This window comes from Rhinichthys klamathensis, unplaced genomic scaffold, assembly GCF_029890125.1.
Source record: "Rhinichthys klamathensis goyatoka isolate OS25496 unplaced genomic scaffold, OSU_Roscu_1.1 h1tg000369l_1, whole genome shotgun sequence".
In the NCBI taxonomy this organism is placed as follows: Eukaryota; Metazoa; Chordata; class Actinopteri; order Cypriniformes; family Leuciscidae; genus Rhinichthys; species Rhinichthys klamathensis.
Genome location: NW_026606877.1, coordinates 1,754,711 through 1,774,716, shown reverse-complemented (window position 1 = coordinate 1,774,716; position 20,006 = coordinate 1,754,711). Strand labels below are relative to the sequence as shown.

The following is a 20,006-nucleotide window of genomic DNA, read 5'->3' as shown; positions in this document are numbered from 1 at the left end:
AGGCCTACACATACACAAACTCTTACATATATACAGATATGCAATCCCCCCCCCCACCCCCCATCCCTCGCCTTCAGCACTTTGTACCACCAGTCTGACAGGCGGGTCTGTGACCAGCGCCGAAAATGGCTGCAGGACCGGACGCTGCCTGCCTGTGCTGGGTTACCTCCATCCCCCACTCCCCTCCCCTGTTGCAAGTCTTGTGTGTTCATGTTGTAGAGTGTACTGATTGTGCTAATGTTGCTGAGGTGTTTTTTACTGTTCCCAAACTGTACTCCTCACAGGAGCATAGTCCGGGGGTTGCCTTTTTTTCTCCTCACCTCTCTTCATGTTATGCTGTATTTTCTTCCTCAATGCTCTGTCTTCCTGTCCTGTCTACCCCCTTGTCATATTGTATGTATGTCTGTATGGACAGGTTGATGGCTAATTTCGCTGGTACTTGTGACTAGTGACAATAAAGGCTACTACTACTACTACTACTACTACATTCACTTTCACTCATATACAGATGACACACAGCTTTATGTATCTACCAAGCCCACCTCCACACTTCCCCTAAACACCCTCAACACCTGTATTCACGATATCCAGGCATGGATGACTACCAATTATCTCCAACTTAATAATAACAAAACAGAGCTACTGCTCATTGGCACTCCATCCACACTTTTAAAATCCAATCTTTCATCAGTTTCCATTGGGGAGGATGTCATACCAGTCTCTAAACAGGTAAAGAGCCTTGGAGTTATTTTGGACAGTACCCTTTCATTTTCCAACCACATCAATAATGTCTGTCGGACGGCTTATTATCACCTCAGAAACATCTCCAGACTGCGTCCCTCACTTTCACAACACTCCACTGAAGTTCTTGTCAACACTCTGGTGACCTCTCGGATCGACTATTGCAATGCGATCCTGCAAGGAATCCCCAATAAATTACTCCACCGTCTCCAACTTTTCCAAAACTCAGCTGCACGCATCATTACCCGTACCAAATCTATTGATCATGTCACACCCCTGCTGATTCAACTGCACTGGCTCCCCATATCACAACGAATCAACTTTAAAGTCTTGTTAATGACATTCAAAGCTCTGCACAACCTCGCCCCATCATATATCACAGAATTACTACAGACTTACATACCCACGCGCTCACTCCATTCATCATCAGCAGGATTACTGGCAACTCCAGACATCAGACTGTCCACAATGGGAGCTAGGGCCTTCTCCCATGCTGCACCAAAACTCTGGAATTCTCTTCCCCTCATATTCGTGCAATAGACTCCATTTCACAGTTCAAAACCACTCTCAAAACTCATCTTTTCAAGTCAGCCTATAAACTTTAAGCACCTCACCTCTCTCTCCATCAGCATTAGTCTGTTGGATGCTTTTATACTTTTATGCTTTTATACTTTTAAATATAAATTTATTTTTCTCAATAGCTAATACTATTTTTACTTCTATTTTTGTTGTAAGGTGACCTTGGGTGGTCTGAAAGGCGCCTAAAAATTAAATGTATTATTATTATTATTATTATTATTATATGAATAAATTTGATGATGTTTTTCTGATCAGGAGCTATCCCTAATCCCAATCCACTTTTTATGGAAGAGATTGGTATTGTGCCAGATTTCTAAAATAGTAAATAAATAAATACATTCAAATTTAAAACAAAACCTTTTAGGATTTTTTTTGGGGATAGTTCACAAAAAAAAAATAACATTCTTTTTTTTATTATGGCACGGATATAACAACCTCATCAACACCAGACCCTTCAGCTCCACCCACTCGATCAGCTTCACCTGAGTATTAACCCAGCGCACCTGCACCCACAGCCACTCATCAACACACAGTAATTAAGCAGTCACCTTTCACTTCTCAATCGTCTGGTCTTGTTGTTACCACCTGTATTACTTACCTGGCTCCTTACCTGAATTACTCACCTGCTACGATCCCTTCTCTTCATCATCCTTCGTCTATCTCACCGCACAGCACCTGCAAGGAACACACAGACTGTTATCACTCAAGTTATGTCTACTGAATGATCTATATGCTGAACACTCACCTGCTTATCTTGGCTGCTCTCTGCTACCTGTAAATAAACTACCGTTACCAGAGTTACCTGTGTTTTCTCCTTCTGTACGTTGACTACTTAGTCTTATGTATGTGTATTCATCAATGTATATGTTAATAAAAGCCTAAATAAATCTGTTTATCGTATAAAGTAACCATGTCCCTTAAGAAGACTGAATAAACTGTTCGATTCATATGGATTACTTTAACAATTTCTTTATGAACTTTTTAAATCTTCAAAGGTTTGGTGGAATGGACTTTTGATAGAGTGACATAAATCTCTCAGATTTCATTAAAACTATCTTGTGTTTTGAAGATCAATGAAAGTCTAATGGGTTTGGAATGACATGAGGATGAGTAAATTGTGATAATTTTCATTTTTGGGTGAACTGTCAGTAACACAGGCCATACGGAAGGAAAAATATCAAGCAAATATAAAACCTTACACTGAATGACACATCTTGTCTGAAAAATAAAGTCTGAAGGCTTAAAATTACAGTCTTAACCCTCTAATGTTATTTGTTTCAGCAATGATTAATGAATAATAATTACACAACAGCAACATGTAAGTGATCTATTATTTTAAAAACATCAAACTGATCCCTTTTCCATTAGAAGCATTGCTGTCCTTATAGTTAAATTGCCTCTGTACAGAGATTAATCTTGATAAGCAATGGCAAGAGATCCCGATTTGATATGCTGCGCGGTGCTTTGCAGTGGGAAAGCTCCCAAAACAAACAAGGCACTCAAGTGTGTGTTGGCTGGGCCAACAGTGGAGGAACAATTATGTAGCTTTCCCATGTAACACAGGGTTCCTATTGCACCAGTACAGTTATTAAATGACTCATTCGTGCATGTGTTTCTGACTCAGTGTGTGAGTAAGCGTGTAAGGGAGTGTAACCAAACTTATGTGTAGATGCAGTGATACTGTGCATAAAAAAAGCAATGCACATCTATGAGATAAATCTCTTCTGCCCCACCCAGGACCCTTCCCCAAACTTGCACCATTTCAGAGCCAAGTGTCTGAGGTGCTGAGCGTAATAACAGCTGGCCAGCAGTTTCCATATCATGCAGATGCTCTGTGCTTTCTGCATTTGGCAGGGTGGCAGTTCCCATCACCGTCATGCTGTTTTCTGGTTGCCTTTAGGAGCTCTGCCAAGTCAGCTAAAAAATAAACAATCCAGATACTTCTTATGTAAAACAGTGCAATATCAGGTTTGATAACATTCATAGGTTGAACTACAAAGACAAATGTGCATTAATGACATCTTATGAATAAGATAATATCCTGTAGTAAACATTTTCATGCTGCACTATATGTCCTTTCAACAGCTACATAGAGTTGTGACTAGTGACCCATGAAACTTGAGCTCATATGTGTTACCTATACGTCATAGTTTGAACGATAATTAGAAACACAGGCACTGCTCTCATGGGTAAATTGTGTGACGTGCGAGCACACCTCAAAGGACTTTACTGGCGCATGAGAGACAAAGGCCCTATTATGATTTTTATTGCTCCAGATTTTCCTGTGACTTCAAAACACAAATAATGAGATATCAAGACTGATTACCATTAAAATTGTTCTCAATAGTGAATTGTATCATTAGTAAAAGCTCTCCAGAGAAGAAGGAAAGCAGCACAGAAGGTGCTGACTGATTGTGGGAGTGTGGGATGATGCAGTACTCTTGTCAGCATTAAACGATCATCAGATCAGAAGAGATGAAGGGAGTATCTCTTGTGATGTCAGTGTGGATTCACTGCATCCCCATATGCATTTCATTAGTTGTGCTTTTACATGTTTGGCACAATTGTGTGGATATATCATCTGTGCTCAATGCCTGGCATATAAGGTGGTGATGGCATCAAAGGGCCTTCGGCACTTCCATTTACTTGTCATTGTGTGAGCCCAAAACCATCATCAGGGTGGCCTAGACACAGTTTGGCTGGATGATAGAAATGTGATCCTACAGCTGTAAAACCACTGGGGCATTTGGGGTTATTAAACAGTTGCATTGTGCCATCAAGTACATACTTCTTTGGTAAAAGAACAAAAGATGGGAGAAATCAAAACTTGATCTTCAGATTAAGAACTTTTTTCCCCCTTCACAACTTAAACTTGCCTTTGACCATTCAAACATACAGAATATACACAAGTCTTAAAGCCAACCCCACCTGTTACATAATGTATGAAGCTTTCACTGCAAAGTCATTAAGATAATCATTATTAATGTACAGTCATATATTTGTACTTTAACTTTGGTTGTATAATATTGTACTTTTATTGTGTATATATATATATATATATATATATATACTGTATATATATATTTTTTAAGTTTGCATTTTTTTCTTTTTTGAGCATCAAATTGATACATCAGGCTTTTACGCTCTTATAGTATGATATAGAAGAATAGGGAGGTCATTCTTAATCAGGGGAAACCACGTGATCCAAACTGAGCAAAAATATGCAATTTGATGCAGTTGCTGGTTTTTATATGTCCAAACAATATGATGAAATTCGAATAGCTTGTAATAAATGAGATCTGTATAACAGTTTATTACACAGCTCTGTGGAATACTTGATTCTGATTGGTCAATCGCGCCACCCAGCGGTATGTTATTCCAACCGCTGAAAACAGATAACACAGGCTCATCCGGGTTACTGAAGTTAGCAGCGCTATATCCTTGCTAGAAACGTTTGTTCTTCGTGGAAGTTTTGCATTTGGTGAGCTAATAAAATATTAAAACTCAGTCAAATCAATATTTTCAGTAGGTCTACAGTTATTTAATTATGCCATCCAGTATTGTGGACTCGCTCTCTCGTTTCATACAAACGCAGCTGCTGCCATTTTGTGACTATTGTTTTGTACACTGTTGGATTATAAGATACAAACAGGTCCAATTTTAAAACAGTTTAATCTGAAATCAATATCTCTTATCTCCGTAATTATTTATGTGGCGAAATGCTGGGTAATAAGTGGTATGACTGTATAGCGTATCACTTAAATGTCTGTCTAGTTTGAACTTGCAGCGCTAGCAACTGCTCTCTCCATGGAAGCTTTGCGTTTAAAGACCTAATAAAATATCTCAACTCTGATCAATATTTCGTGTCTAATTATTTACTTATGTGGCAAGTAGCCGTGTAATAACGGGATAATGTACATCCAGCTGGTTGTTATCTCAGAATCCTGAATCGGGGGTTTATTCTGAGATAACAACCGGCTGGATTTACATTATCCCTTACATAGCAGACTACTCACATACAACACACACACACACACACACACACACACTATATACAGTATATATATATATATATATATATATATATATATATCAGTTCTCACTCTGTATCTCCCAATAATATGTACATATGTAACCCCTCCACCCGGGTCCTTCTCACCCCGCTCTGAGCGGGTCTCCGACGTGAGAGTCAGGCGCTCTAACAAGGAGGCTAAAGACTGCAGCCCCTAGCATCTGTCGCTAGAGCGCCTATTGAGATCAGAGGAGTGAGGTTTACTCGCACAGCAACTACTAGCTGGCCTCCGTTACACATATATTATAATGTGATATTTAAATGCTTAGTTTTATGATCAAAGGACTAGTTTCATTGCGAGTTTCAAAACATATAACATGTTCAAACAAATGTTTCTCAAAAGCCTGATGTATCACATGATTTTTCTTAAAATATGGATTAGTTTATTCAGTAAATGTCTTAAAATCTTAAAATAATACTAACAATATGAAAGGCATTATTTTGTTTACTTCATAAGAATCAGTAATAAGTATTTCACAGGAAAAGGCAGAAGGCATGTAGTAACAAACTTTTGAGGTCTTAGAATTTTGCACATCAAATATGATAAAACAGGCTTTATAGGGTTAATATAAAAAAATATATATATATATTGGTGGATGCCCTGAACGGTTCAGAAAATTAATTTGGGTCAATTTTATGAGAAGGCGTGACACGCAAACATGCTGCATTAATAATGCAATTATAAATTCATCATAAAGTCAAGTCAAGTCAAGTCAAATATATTTAAATAGCGCTTTTCACAATACAGATTGTATCAAAGCTGCTTCACAGTATCAAGCAAAACAACCTAAGAGTGTTTGTTTATTACTGGAAAAAAGACATCCAAGTTTGGTAGAGCTAGTCAATGGGATGATGGGTCATTTTATTTGAAAATCCCCAAACTGAGCAAGCCAAAGGGAACAGTGGCAAGGAACCGAAAAACTTCGTCAAGTGACCTGATGGTGTCCTAAAACTCCATCAGATGACCCGACGGAGAAAAAAAAACCTTGGGAGAACCCAGGCTCAGTGGGGGCCAGTTCTCCTCTGGCGTTTATGAAGTAGAGGCCGAATTTACAGTAACTGTAAGATAAAAAATTTATATGAATGCCTGACTAAAAAGATGCGTCTTTAGTCTAGTTTTAAACTGGGAGAGCGAGTCTGAGCAACGAACAATATCAGGAAGGCTATTCCAGAGTTTTGGGGCTAAATGTGAAAATGCTCTCCCTCCTTTGGTGGATCTGGATATCCTAGGAATGACCAGAAGCCTCGAATTTAGTGATCTTAAAGAGCGCGATGGATTATAGGGCGATAGAAGATCCGTTAAATAGACTGGAGCTAAACCATTTAGAGCTTATAGGTCAAAAGCAATACCTTGTAATTAATACGGAACTTTATAGGTAACCAATGAAGTGACGATAAAATCGGTGTTATATGATCATATTTTCTTGATCTAGTAAGAACTCTAGCGGCTGCATTTTGCACTAACTGTAGCTTGTTTATTGAGGATGCAGGACAACCTGCTAATAAAGCATTACAGTAATCTAGTCTCGAGGTCATGAATGCATGAACTAACTTTTCTGCATCGGAAACAGATAGCATGTTACGTAATTTAGCAATGTTTCTAAGGTGGAAAAAGGCTGTTTTTGTAACATATGAAATATGCTTTTCAAAAGTCAGGTTGCAGTCTAATGTAACACCCGGGTCTTTTACTGTAGCGGATAAAGTAACAGGGCATCCTAATATGTTAAAGTCGTGCTGTGAAAGGTTTTGTGGACGGTTTTTAGAACCGATAAGTATTACCTCTGTCTTGTCTGGATTTAATAAAAGAAAATTACGCGTCATCCAATCTTTTATATCTTTAACACACTCTGTCAATTTGGATAATTTAGCGTATTCATCTGGCCGTGATGAAATATATATTTGAGTGTCATCAGCATAACAATGGAAACTAATTCCATGTTTCCTTAGAATATTACCAAGTGGCAGCATATATATTGAGAATAATAAAGGGCCTAACACAGATCCCTGCGGCACTCCATAATTTGCCGAAGTTACGATCGATTTTTCTCCATTTAAGTAGACGAAATGGTAGCGTTCAGATAAATATGATCTGAACCAGCTTAATGCTTGTCCTTGAACACCAGTGTAATTTTGTAGTCGATGTAAGAGTATTGTGTGATCTATAGTGTCGAACGCAGCGCTAAGATCGAGTAAAACTAGTACTGAGATACAGCCTTGGTCAGAAGCTAAAAGTAAATCAAGTAAAGGGAACTTTGGGAACTATCTAAAGTAAAGGGAACTTTGCAGAGTTCTCTTGCAGAGAACTTTGCAGAGTCCCCCCTCCCCCTTCCCTTGCCTTTCTCCAGCCTGGCTCTCCATCTAGTCTCTAGGAGCCTGTGTCAGTACGCAGGCTGCACTCCATGACTTGCCGTATAACTGTCAAAGCCCAGAATATGCTATCATGCCTCTGATAACCCGTAATACCTTTAAATCATGCATTCATGTGATGCTCATAATTTGGTTTTCAGCACTCTCTGCCAATTCTTACTAAATGCTTTAAGCCTGCACTGAGAGCGCAAGCATAACACTGTATTTCTTTTCATTAGTTTATTGAACATATTTGTTGTAGTTATGTAACTGTTGGTGTTGAGAGCGAAGGTTGGCATGCACGGTTTGGTGCGAGTGAAATAATGAGATCATTGCCAGGCTTACGCTGTAAAGTGAGGCCAATGAAATAGAGAGTGAAATTGAGAGGTAATCGCCCAGAAACATGCTGTGGCAATTGTCTGTGCTTGCCTGTCACTGTGATGCAGAGTCACTAAATTGTGTTCTTTGTGGTTTTGGTGTCACATAAAGACTAGGTGAAATCAATACAGCCTCTGCCTGAATGAAAAACAGATGGGTCAAGCAAGATTTTGGAATAAGTATTCTAGAGTGACACTAAACTGTTATGAAAGAGTAACACTCTTTCATTATAGTTGAACAGCTTGATCATTTAAACAACTGCACATTAAGTTCAAGGCTTTGGCTACAGGAAATTATACTTAATATTTATGCCTTTAAACCCGACTATTACAGTTTTTCTTAATCGCTTTGGCACATTTTTTGAAACAGTCTTAACATTATCTAAACTGTAAGTGCAAATGCCACAACTGTTTGCTTGAACATAAGAACTCTATTACATGTCGGCAAAATAGTTACTCACCCAAACTTTAACACTCAAAACCTAGTTAATGTGTAAGTAAATTGGCCAGTGCAACCAAAATACAAAAGTGCTTTTGTCATCGTGTGAGCCAGACTGGTCAAAATGTTTAGATATATTTTCACTATGGAAATATTTAAATTCATGTGTTTTCTACTTTTTAGTTGACAGTCTGTTTTCTACATTATACAAGAATGCCAGTTTTGTCTAGCTGAATACTCTTGTGTATCACACTGAGCTTTTTAGGTACAGATTTCAGCAGTAGGTATTTACTAGGTAAACTCAATATTGTAGTACACAAAAAGAAAATGGACATTTGCTCACACTTTATATTAGGTGTACAATGTACTTGTATACAAATCATTACAGTGTACTTACGGTGTTCATTTTGTATTGCAAAACACTTTTGCTGCTATTGAGGTGGATTGGACATGGGTAAGGTTAGGGACATATTTGGTGGTATGGTTAGGTTTAAGGGTGGTTTAAGGGGTAAGGGAAGGGTCAACAGTGTAATTATAGATTTAATTACAGCTGTAATTACATGCAGGTATTCTTGAACTATAAGTACATTGTAAAAACATGTACGTACACAATAAGTGCATTGTATCAAAATATTAATTTAAAATAATGTTAGTACATAAAGCCCTGGTTTCAAAGACAGGGCTTACATTAAGCCAAGATTAGGCCTTAGTTGAATTATAACATTTAAGTGGCTTTTATAAACATGCATTAAAAAAAAACATTACTGATATTACTGACAAAACAATGGCACACACAAATGTTAATAAATATATCAGTGCTAGTTGCTTTAAGTTATTGTAAGACTGCTCAAACATGCATTTTAGTCTGGGACTAATCTTAAGCCTTTTCTGTAAAACCCGGGAAAGACACTTAATATAAAGTGGGACCAAACATTTTTATTGTTTATTTATAAACTGAAAATTCCCAGTTGCTTGTTCATTTTTACACAGTATATTATGTTGAAATGTTATTATGGCTGAAAGCCCTGGAGAGGAGTGGCCTGCCCGGCAAGTACAAGGTATGGGGCTACCAACACGGCATCCTTCCAAGGCTCCTGTGGCCACTGCTTGTGTATGAAGTCCCCTTGACAACAGTGGAGGCTTTGGAAAGGAGAATTAATAACTTCCTCAGGAGGTGGCTGTCTGTCCCCAAAAGTTTTTGCTCTATAGGGCTATACAGCTCAGGGAGCAAATTGCAATTGCCAATCACATCAGTCGTGGAGGAATTTAAGATAGCCAAAGTTCGGTTGGCCATGATGTTGTGCGACAGTAACGATCAGGCTGTGCGACAGGCCAACATCGTAGTGAAGACGGGACGGAAGTGGAAAGCCAGCAGAGCTCTGAGGGAAGCGGAAGAGCGCTTACAACATGCAGACATCATGGGCACGGTGACCCAGGGGAGGCTGGGCCTGGGAGTCATCACCCGAGCAAGCTGGAAGGAGGCAAAGGCAAAGGACCGGAAAGGGATGGTGCAGAAGGAGATTCGGGCCGTGGAGGAGGAGAGTAGACAAGCCAGGGCAGTAGCCATGAAACAGCAAGGCAGCTGGACCAGGTGGGGAAGTGTCCGAGGAAGATCTCTCAGTTGGAAGGACATCTGGAATATAGAGGGGCATCGAATAAAGTTCCTCCTTAGTTCTGTGTACGATGTCCTGCCAACACCAACAAACCTCCAAAGATGGAGACTGACAGAGGATCCATCCTGTGCGCTGTGCAAGAGACCGGCAAACCTGGAGCACATTCTGTCGTCCTGTCGGGCAGGCCTGACTGAAGGGAGGTTCAGGTGGCGCCATGATCAGGTGCTCGCACAGCTCGCTGATGGACTGGAAAAGGAGAGGAAGCGGAAAAGAACCAAGGCCCAAGATAGAGGTCCCCGTTTCATTTGCTTCCTCAGGCCTGGGGAGAAGGCAGGCAAGGAGAACAGATCCTTAGGGATCCTTGGTACGGCAGAGGACTGGGAGATGAGAGTTGATCTCGGGAGGCAACTCAAGTTTCCAGAGGAAATTGCGGTGACCAGCCTCCGACCAGACATCGTGCTCTGGTCCCAGGCAACAAGACAGGTGGCCCTAATAGAGCTGACGGTACCCTGGGAGGAAAGGATTGAGGAGGCACACGAACGCAAGCTAGGGAAGTAGCAGTCCCTCATCTTTGAGAGCCAGCAGAGGGGTTGGAGAGCCTGGAATCTACCAGTGGAGGTGGGTTGCAGGGGGTTCCCAGGACAGTCACTTTGGAGAGCCTTGGGGACGCTTGGGGTTAGAGGGACAACCCGCAAGAACCTAGTGAACAAGATAGCAAAGCAGGCAGAGACAGCATCCAGATGGCTGTGGTTGAAGAGGAGCGAGCGGTGGCTAAACCAGGCTGGCAGAGAGGGCGGGGGTCAGAGCAGAGTGGTATAGTCCTGAATGACCGAGGGAGCAGTTCCAGGATGCTGGCTCTGCTGTCAAGCCTCATGGAGGTGTCGTGGGCTAGTTGACGAAACACCGGTGAAGTGGGGTGCCCACTTGAAAACCCAGTGAAGTCAACAGGTCTGAACCATGCAGCTCTGCCCTCAGTTGAAGACGTCTGAAGGAAGCGACTTCTATGCTAGCCACCCTGAGAGAGCGACCTACAGGACAGACAACTGATATGACCACGGATGACGATCAAAGGACAACGGTTCAGAACAACGGAACAACTAGGGTCTGTAGGTGTGATAAGTCTGCAAAGGCGATAGGGGTCTGAAGATACACCAGAGTAGGATGGGATGTTTACGACACAGTTGTGTGCAACGCACAGGGCAACCTGATGAGACGGAGGAGAGGCAGGGTCAGGTGTCCGACCATAGCACCCAGAATCTCCAGGCACGCAACAAAGGAGTCAGCATTCCCTCAAATACCAACAATGGTTCAGACGACAAGCAACATCAAGAGAGGCAAGCCAGCCAGGAAACAGGTCAGCAATTTCGGGCCATTGAGGGAGAGGAAAAGAGGAAAAAGCTAGTACGGTGGCCAACAGCAGCAGCCATGAAAGACTGGGAGTCTTTCGACAGGGAGATAGACCAAGTCCTGGAGTCTGTCCTCGCGGGTGACATTTGCAGGAAGATAAAGGCAACGTCCACTATCATCTGGAATATGGGAGTAGAGCGTTTTGGGACAGAGCAGAGACAGACCAAAGGCCCGCAGCATGCTGGAGAGAACAGGCGTTCAAGGGAAATTGCAAAACTCAGAGCCGATTTGAGAAGACTGAGGAAGGTTTTTCGGCAGGCTCCTGAAGACGAAAAATCTGCCCTTAAAGAGATGCGAGATAACATTAGGGAGCGCATAAAGATCTTGCGCCGAGTGGAGTGCCAGCGAAGGGATAGAAGGAGGCGGGAAAAGGAGAGGGTCAAGTTCACAAAAAAACCCTTCAAGTACCTGTCAGGGCTTCTTGGAGCAAAAAGATCAGGAGTGCTAAAGGCCCCGAAGGAGGAGGTAGAAGAGCACCTCCTTAAAGTGCACAGTGACCCAAGGCGAGAGGAAGAACTCGACCTGGAAGGAAAGCTGTGCAGCCCAGAGGAGCCGACCATCTCCTTTGATGACGGAGAGCCCAGATGGCAGGAAGTCAACGACTTCATCCGAAAGGCAAGGGGAAGATCTGCACCGGGGCCGAATGGAATTCCGTACAAAGTTTATAAGAACTGTGAGAGGCTGAGGAGACGCCTTTGGAGGCTACTTAAGGTAGTGTGGAGGAAGAACCATCTGCCAGACAGTTTTCTTATTGCTGAGGGCTGCTTCATCCCTAAGCAAGAGGACTCTTCTAGCTTGAAAGACTTCCGCACAATCTCGCTGTTGAATGTGGAGGGGAAGGTGTTCTTCGGAATCTTGGCGAAGAGGCTGACCCAGTTCTTAATTAACAACAAGTACATTGACACCTCTGTACAGAAAGGCGGAGTACCAGGAGTCCCCGGTTGCATCGAGCACAACAGCGTCATCTCCAAGATCATCGAGGACGCTAAAAGGAACCAGGGAGATCTAGCAGTCCTGTGGCTTGACCTAACGAATGCTTATGGCACAGTACCACACAAGTTGGTCGACCACACACTCAGAGCCTATCACGTCCCCCAGAAGGTACGGATGCTCCTCCGGAACTACTTTGGGCACTTCAAGATGCGCTTCACCTCTGGTGACTTCACCACCAACTGGCAGAGATTGGAGGTCGGAATCGTGACCGGATGTACCATCTCTGTGATTCTGTTCGCAGCGGCGATGAACCTCCTCGTCAAGTCAGTGGAGAAGCCCAGACGGGGAGCTGTGCTGTCAAGTGGAGTCCAACAGGTCCCAGTTAGGGCCTTTATGGATGACTTGACAATAACAGCGAGGTCAGTCCCGGAGGGCAGATGGATCTTGGAAGATTTGGTAGAGCTCACCACAGCAGCTAGGATGGAGTTCAAACCCTCAAAATCGAGAAGCTTGGTACTGAAGCGGGGCCGTGTGCAGGACCGCTTCCGGTTTAAGATCGGTGAAGATACCATCCCAACAGATACAGAGAAGCCAGTAAAGAGCTTAGGGAGGTGGTACAGAGCCGACCTGACTGACAAAGCAAGAGTGAAGGAGATGGTCAACCAAGCAGAAGAATGGCTGAAAGCCCTGGAGAGGAGTGGCCTGCCCGGCAAGTACAAGGTATGGGGCTACCAACACGGCATCCTTCCAAGGCTCCTGTGGCCACTGCTTGTGTATGAGGTCCCCTTGACAACAGTGGAGGCTTTGGAAAGGAGAATTAATAACTTCCTCAGGAGGTGGCTGTCTGTCCCCAAAAGTTTTTGCTCTATAGGGCTATACAGCTCAGGGAGCAAATTGCAATTGCCAATCACATCAGTCGTGGAGGAATTTAAGACAGCCAAAGTTCGGTTGGCCATGATGTTGCGTGACAGTAACGATCAGGCTGTGCGACAGGCCAACATCGTAGTGAAGACGGGACGGAAGTGGAAAGCCAGCGGAGCTCTGAGGGAAGCGGAAGAGCGCTTACAACATGCAGACATCATGGGCACGGTGACCCAGGGGAGGCTGGGCCTGGGAGTCATCACCCTAGCAAGCTGGAAGGAGGCAAAGGCAAAGGACCGGAAAGGGATGGTGCAGAAGGAGATTCGGGCCGTGGAGGAAGAGAGTAGACAAGCCAGGGCAGTAGCCATGAAACAGCAAGGCAGCTGGACCAGATGGGGAAGTGTCCGAGGAAGATCTCTCAGTTGGAAGGACATCTGGAATATAGAGGGGCATCGCATAAAGTTCCTCCTTAGTTCTGTGTACGATGTCCTGCCAACACCAACAAACCTCCAAAGATGGAGACTGAAAGAGGATCCATCCTGTGCGCTGTGCAAGAGACCGGCAAACCTGGAGCACATTCTGTCGTCCTGTCGGGCAGGCCTGACTGAAGGGAGGTTCAGGTGGCGCCATGATCAGGTGCTCGCACAGCTCGCTGATGGACTGGAAAAGGAGAGGAAGCGGAAAAGAACCAAGGCCCAAGATAGAGGTCCCCGTTTCATTTGCTTCCTCAGGCCTGGGGAGAAGGCAGGCAAGGAGAACAGATCCTTAGGGATCCTTGGTACGGCAGAGGACTGGGAGATGAGAGTTGATCTCGGGAGGCAACTCAAGTTTCCAGAGGAAATTGCCGTGACCAGCCTCCAACCAGACATCGTGCTCTGGTCTCAGGCAACAAGACAGGTGGCCCTCATAGAGCTGACGGTACCCTGGGAGGAAAGGATTGAGGAGGCACACGAACGCAAGCTAGGGAAGTAGCAGTCCCTCATCTTTGAGAGCCAGCAGAGGGGTTGGAGAGCCTGGAATCTACCGGTGGAGGTGGGTTGCAGGGGGTTCCCAGTACAGTCACTTTGGAGAGCCTTGGGGACGCTTGGGGTTAGAAGGACAATCCGCAAGAACCTAGTGAACAAGATAGCAAAGCAGGCAGAGACAGCATCCAGATGGCTGTGGTTGAAGAGGAGCGAGCGGTGGCAAAACCAGGCTGGCAGAGAGGGCGGGGGTCAGAGCGGAGTGGTATAGTCCTGAATGACCGAGGGAGCAGTTCCAGGACGCTGGCTCTGCTGTCAAGCCTCATGGAGGTGTCGTGGGCTAGTTGACGAAACACCGGTGAAGTGGGGTGCCCACTTGAAAACCCAGTGAAGTCAACAGGTCTGAACCATGCAGCTCTGCCCTCACTTGAAGACGTCTGAAGGAAGCGACTTCTATGCTAGCCACCCAAATAAGGAGCAGGACCTAACTCCAGCCAAGTGCGGTCGCTGCGATATACCCTATCGTTTAACCCCCTGAGGTCGGATGACGCGCGGGCGCGTCAACTCAATGTTTACTAAATGTTTCTATTAATATCTCCGCGATTGTGCAGCACACATAAATGGTTCTGATTTTGCCGTAATCGATAGATTCTCAGCTTCAACGTCCTTATTCTCGCGAGATCATATGTGACTCACACAGAGAGCAAGAGGGAAGACAAGATGGTCATTCACCGTGCGTGATTGGTGGGCTAGCTTGCCTGTCTGCATTTTGTGTGAAACCAACCAATAGATGCGGTTGAAATCCCTAAGTACCCTCCCATCTCCTCACAGTGAGGAAAATACCAGCTGACATGGAGAGAGAAAGAGTAAAAAAGTCCGCGAAAGAAAAAGTCCGCGAAAAAAACATGGCAAAAATATATATAAAGAAGAGGAAAAGTAAGAAGAAGACGAGGAGAGAAAATGCCGAAGACATTGACATTGAAAGACGCACTTGCTGCGATTTTGGATAGCAGCGACGAGGATGAAAGGCGAGTTTCCGAGCCTGATGGATTTTCTTCTGATGAAGATGAGGATTATGATCACAGAAGAGATCCAGTTGAAGACGGGTAAGCGTATTTATTTTATAAAAACCTCGTTCGCATGGTGACCATCTTGGCTAAAATAAGCTGCGCTGTGCTGCTTTGACAAATTGACTGCGCCTTTAGCAAAGTGTTTACTTTATGTAAAAGTTATTTTCTTGTGTAAAACCGGGGTACACTTACAAATAGTAACGTTGTAGGCTGTTCTTGCTGGTCTCCTTATGATAACTAATGTGATATTTCTTCACCTCAATTCACAATTTGAATAACATTAGGCCTATCTCTTGTAGTGATGAATCGATATGTTTTGGCCATTGACCTTTTTTATCATATTGTTTATACTTGTATAGATGTGGCTTGATCTTTCATATAATTTTATTTATGTTTAGTAGGCCTATATTTATACTGAATGTAAAATTATAAATCTCTGTGGAGTTTTGAAATGGAAGAGACAGTATTCCCACATCTCATTCAGGTGTTATTTGCTGTGATTTGGGGTGGACAGGACAGCTAGCACATGTGATAAATTGGAATAACGTTAGATAAAGAGAAGATTAGCTGAAGGATGTGTCAAATCCTCACACATCTTCCACATTCTTGTTAGGTGGAGATTGGTGTGTGTGTGTGTGTGTGTGTGTGTGTGTGTGTGTGTGTGTGTGTGTGTGTGTGTGTGTGTGTGTGTGTGTGTGTGTGTGTGAGAGAGAGAGAGAGAGAGCAATTAAATTGATAATGCAAGTCCTAACTTATTTGTTTTTGTGTTTTTTCAGAGAGGATTCACAGCTACCAGGGCCCAGTGTAACACAGGCAGCCTCACCTGTGCCTGCCACCAGGTCACCACCAGCCCCTACATCGCAGTCATCATCACCAGCCCGGCCAGCCAAGAGGTTCCGTACCCCCCAGCATCAACCAGCACCCCCACCTACACAGCAACCATCATCACCAACCCGGCCAGCCAAGAGGTTCCGTACCCCCCAGCATCAACCAGCACCCCCACCTACACAGCAACCATCATCAGCAACCCGGCCAGCCAAGAGGTCCCGTAACCCCCAGCATCAACCAGCACCCCCACCTACACAGCAGCCAGCTCCACGGTCTTGGAAGACGGAAAAAGACCCAGACATCGCTCCCCCTGTCTCCAGGTTTCAACCAGCTCGAACACCAGGGCCACAGCTCAGCTCCACTTCCACATATACACCACTCGACCTCTTCAAACTTTTCTTCCCTGTACAAATCATACAAACACTGTGCCAAAACACAAACAAGCAGGCTGCTAAACAAATGGCACAGGGAAAGAAATATAAATGGTTAGATGTGAACATAGGGGAGTTTTACAAGTACATTGGACTGCTTCTGTACATGGCCATGGTGAAACTCGACAGCATTGCAGATTACTGGAGACAGAATCACTTCTTCTCTTTTCCACTTCCAGTACAGATCATGCCACGGGACAGATACAGAGCACTTTCTTGGAACCTTCACCTTAGCGACCCTGAAGAGGATGTCCAGAATGACAAAAAAAAGGGCACAGCCGACCATGACAAACTTTTCAGACTGAAACCCCTGATGAACACCATCAAAAATGCCTGCAAGTCATTTTATCATCCTCACAGAGATGTGGCTGTGGATGAAAGAATGGTTGCATCAAAGGCCAAAACTGGGATGACGCAGTACATGAAGGCAAAACCGATAAAGTGGGGATTCAAGTTGTTTGTCTTGGCAGACTCACGGAATGGCTACACAGTGGACTTTTCCGTTTACACCGGCAAAAGTGACATCCCCTCTGGACATGGCCTTTCCTATGATGTTGTGATGTCCCTGGTACAACCAGGTTACCTTGGCACAGGCTACCACATTTACATGGATAATTTTTATTCAAGCCCCAAGCTCTTCAGGGCTCTCCATGAGCAAAAATTTGCTGCCTGTGGGACCTACAGGGAGAACCGCAAGGACTGCCCTCGGACAACAAATAACGCCCTCACAAAAAAATCAGAAAGAGGCTCCATAAGATGGATCCGGGACGGCCCCCTCATCTATGTGAAATGGATGGACACGAGAGAAGTATCAGTCTGCTCCACACTTCACACAGCACACTCTGGTAACGCTGTTCAGAGGAGGGTGAAACAACAAGATGGCTCTTGGACAAAGATATCAATCCCCTGTCCCACACCAGTTATGGCGTACAATGAACACATGGGGGGAGTTGATCATTCAGACCAGCTCATTCAATATTACTCTGCACAACACAAAACAATGCGCTGGTACAGACACCTGTTTTACCATTTTCTGGACATTGCCACCACCAACAGCTACATCCTCCACAAGGAACTCTGTCTGGCCCAGCAAACAACACCCATGACACACAGAGCTTTCATGGAGGAGCTGACTGCTGAACTCTGTGGTAAGCCTCTTCACACTGCTCCGGTCCCGGTACCTGCAGGTCATGTTCCTGTGCCAATTTCCGTTCATGCAGCAGATTCTTCCACAAAAGCCACCACAGGTCGCAGCAGGTGTGAGCATTGCCAAAGCCAAGGCCAGAGAAAGGACACACCTTGGAAATGCAGGGAGTGTGGTGTTGCGCTTTGCATGCAGCTGGACAGAAACTGTTTTGCAGCATGGCATGACAGCTGAAAAACTGAAACATGAAAACATGCACATTGTGTAAATATTGTAAATAGTGGTAAGTTTCTGTGTTTTATATATATATATATATATATATATATATATATATATATATTTCTAATATATAGTTCATCTTTGGTTTGAATTTTTTTTTTGACATGTAAAACATGAAAATGTGTACATTTTGTGAATATTGTTAGTAGTGAGTTTTTTTCACAAAGTAAACATTTTGCTTGAAAGAAAGACCTGTTGTAATGCTACTTTTTCATTTGCACACATCCCATAAAGCTTGATATGTAGTAGGAAGTTATTTTAGTCCTATTTTATCTCAGTCCCTCTAACATTTGGTGAAGGTAGAGTCACAGACAAAACTTGTACTAAAAAACGATTTTTCAAAAATGTCACTTTAGACAATTATTATTCATTATCTACTATTTTATTCATATATTACACTCCTTTTGTGACCCTAAGACTTTGGGAAACCCATTTCAAGGACCAAAATAATTCGTCCACATGAGTAATGGTATGTTTCCACAAGAGATTTGAAGAATTTAAAAAATCGGACTCAAATTTTTCACCTTTTAGAGACAGATTATCCCTCTCTCTCTCTTTACACAATTCTCCAGGACAAGTGGTGAACTCACCAGTAAGAGAGCTGGGTTTTCTCTGCACATTTTGATATAAAACATGTGGGATTATGTTATGTAATTGCCTTTAAAAGGTGAATTTAATAAGATATGTAAAATCGAAGGAAAAAGTGAAAAAATGCCCTTAGACCTCAGAGGGTTAAAGACACTGTCTTCCCATAACAGCACCACTACCACCACCACCACACATTCTTACATATCTTCCTATTTCTCTTCCATGACAAGCAACTGTGCATTTTCAGTTTAGCTGTAACGCATTTCTACAAAAATAAACTGCTGTTGCTGTTTAGGATTATGTGTTACGTTCAGTGTCCGATGAAGACGAAGAAGATCCAAAAAAGGTTCTAGAACAATAGTATTTATTAAATAAAACAAACTTCCATAATCCAGAGGAGAAAAAAACCTAAAAAAAAAACCTGAAAAAGCGTGTAACACACGACAATATTGGACAAAGCACAGAAGGGGAAGAGGAACTAAAATACACAATGATAATGAACTAACAGACTGACAGGTGTGATCGTTAAATGAATAACTATGGTAACTAATGCCTGGTGGGAACAAAGGAACACAGGAAACAGATAACTAAGCAGGCGAAGTGAAAACACAACCAAAATAGAACGTCTCGGGTTATGACTATAACCCTTGTTCCCTGAGAAGGGAACGAGACACTGCGTCGTTGAAAAACGACTCTTTGGGGACGCTCCCTTAGCGTGCGCCTCTGAAGTATGAATGAAACTAATCCAATCCTGATTGGTGTTGCGTCATGACGTAACATGTGACGGCACATAAAAGTTACGCCGGCACAAACACACATTAGCCTAGCGATGAAGCAAGCCGCTCTCAGGCATTGAGGGGCGTGGCAGGACGACGCAGTGTCTCGTTCCCTTCTCAGGGAACAAGGGTTATAGTCATAACCTGAGACGTTCCCTTTCGAGGGAACTCACACTGCGTCGTTGAAAAACGACTCTTTGGGGAACGAATGCCCACTAGGCAACACACCGAAAAAGGCCTGCCCTAGAGTGAAACTGATCTCAGGCACTCAGCTAGGACTAGAGCACATGTGCGCCAGGCGTACTAGGGAGGTGCAGACTGTAAAACCTGATAAAAGTGTGCGGGGTAGCCCAACCGGCTGCCTCACAGATCTCCTGGAGGGGCACTCCCGAGAGGAGGGTCCTAGAGGACGCCATGCCTCTAGTAGAAAGATCCCTTACGGCCAAAGATGAAGGCAAATTGCGCACCTTGTAAGCCTACTTATGGTTTGTATAGCCGGGAGCCCCCTATAGGTGACCCAAAACACACTACAGTATGTTCGACCTCCTCTAAGAAGAGGA

General features: G+C 43.6%; 1 protein-coding gene and 1 pseudogene across 1 annotated transcript; both read left to right on the top strand.

Annotated features, from left to right (window-relative positions):
* Positions 1 to 11,194: 11,194 nt before the first annotated feature.
* Positions 11,195 to 14,601, top strand: LOC130069504 (uncharacterized; annotated as a pseudogene).
* A 689-nt stretch (positions 14,602 to 15,290) lies between these two features.
* Positions 15,291 to 18,037, top strand: LOC130069503 (piggyBac transposable element-derived protein 4-like). The gene is made up of 4 exons (XM_056233397.1): positions 15,291 to 15,436; positions 16,014 to 16,023; positions 16,177 to 16,448; positions 16,549 to 18,037. Exons 1-4 carry the CDS (start codon positions 15,291 to 15,293, stop codon positions 18,035 to 18,037), a joined length of 1,917 nt encoding a protein of 638 aa, XP_056089372.1.
* The last annotated feature ends 1,969 nt before the right edge of the window (positions 18,038 to 20,006 follow it).

Coding starts and splice junctions, on each gene's coding strand:
- LOC130069503 (XM_056233397.1), top strand. CDS start 15,291: ATGCCGAAGACATTGACATTGAAAGACGCACTTGCTGCGATTTTGGAT. Junction 16,449..16,548: donor CCGGCCAGCCAAGAGGTCCC/GTAACCCCCAGC, acceptor CCCTGTCTCCAG/GTTTCAACCAGCTCGAACAC.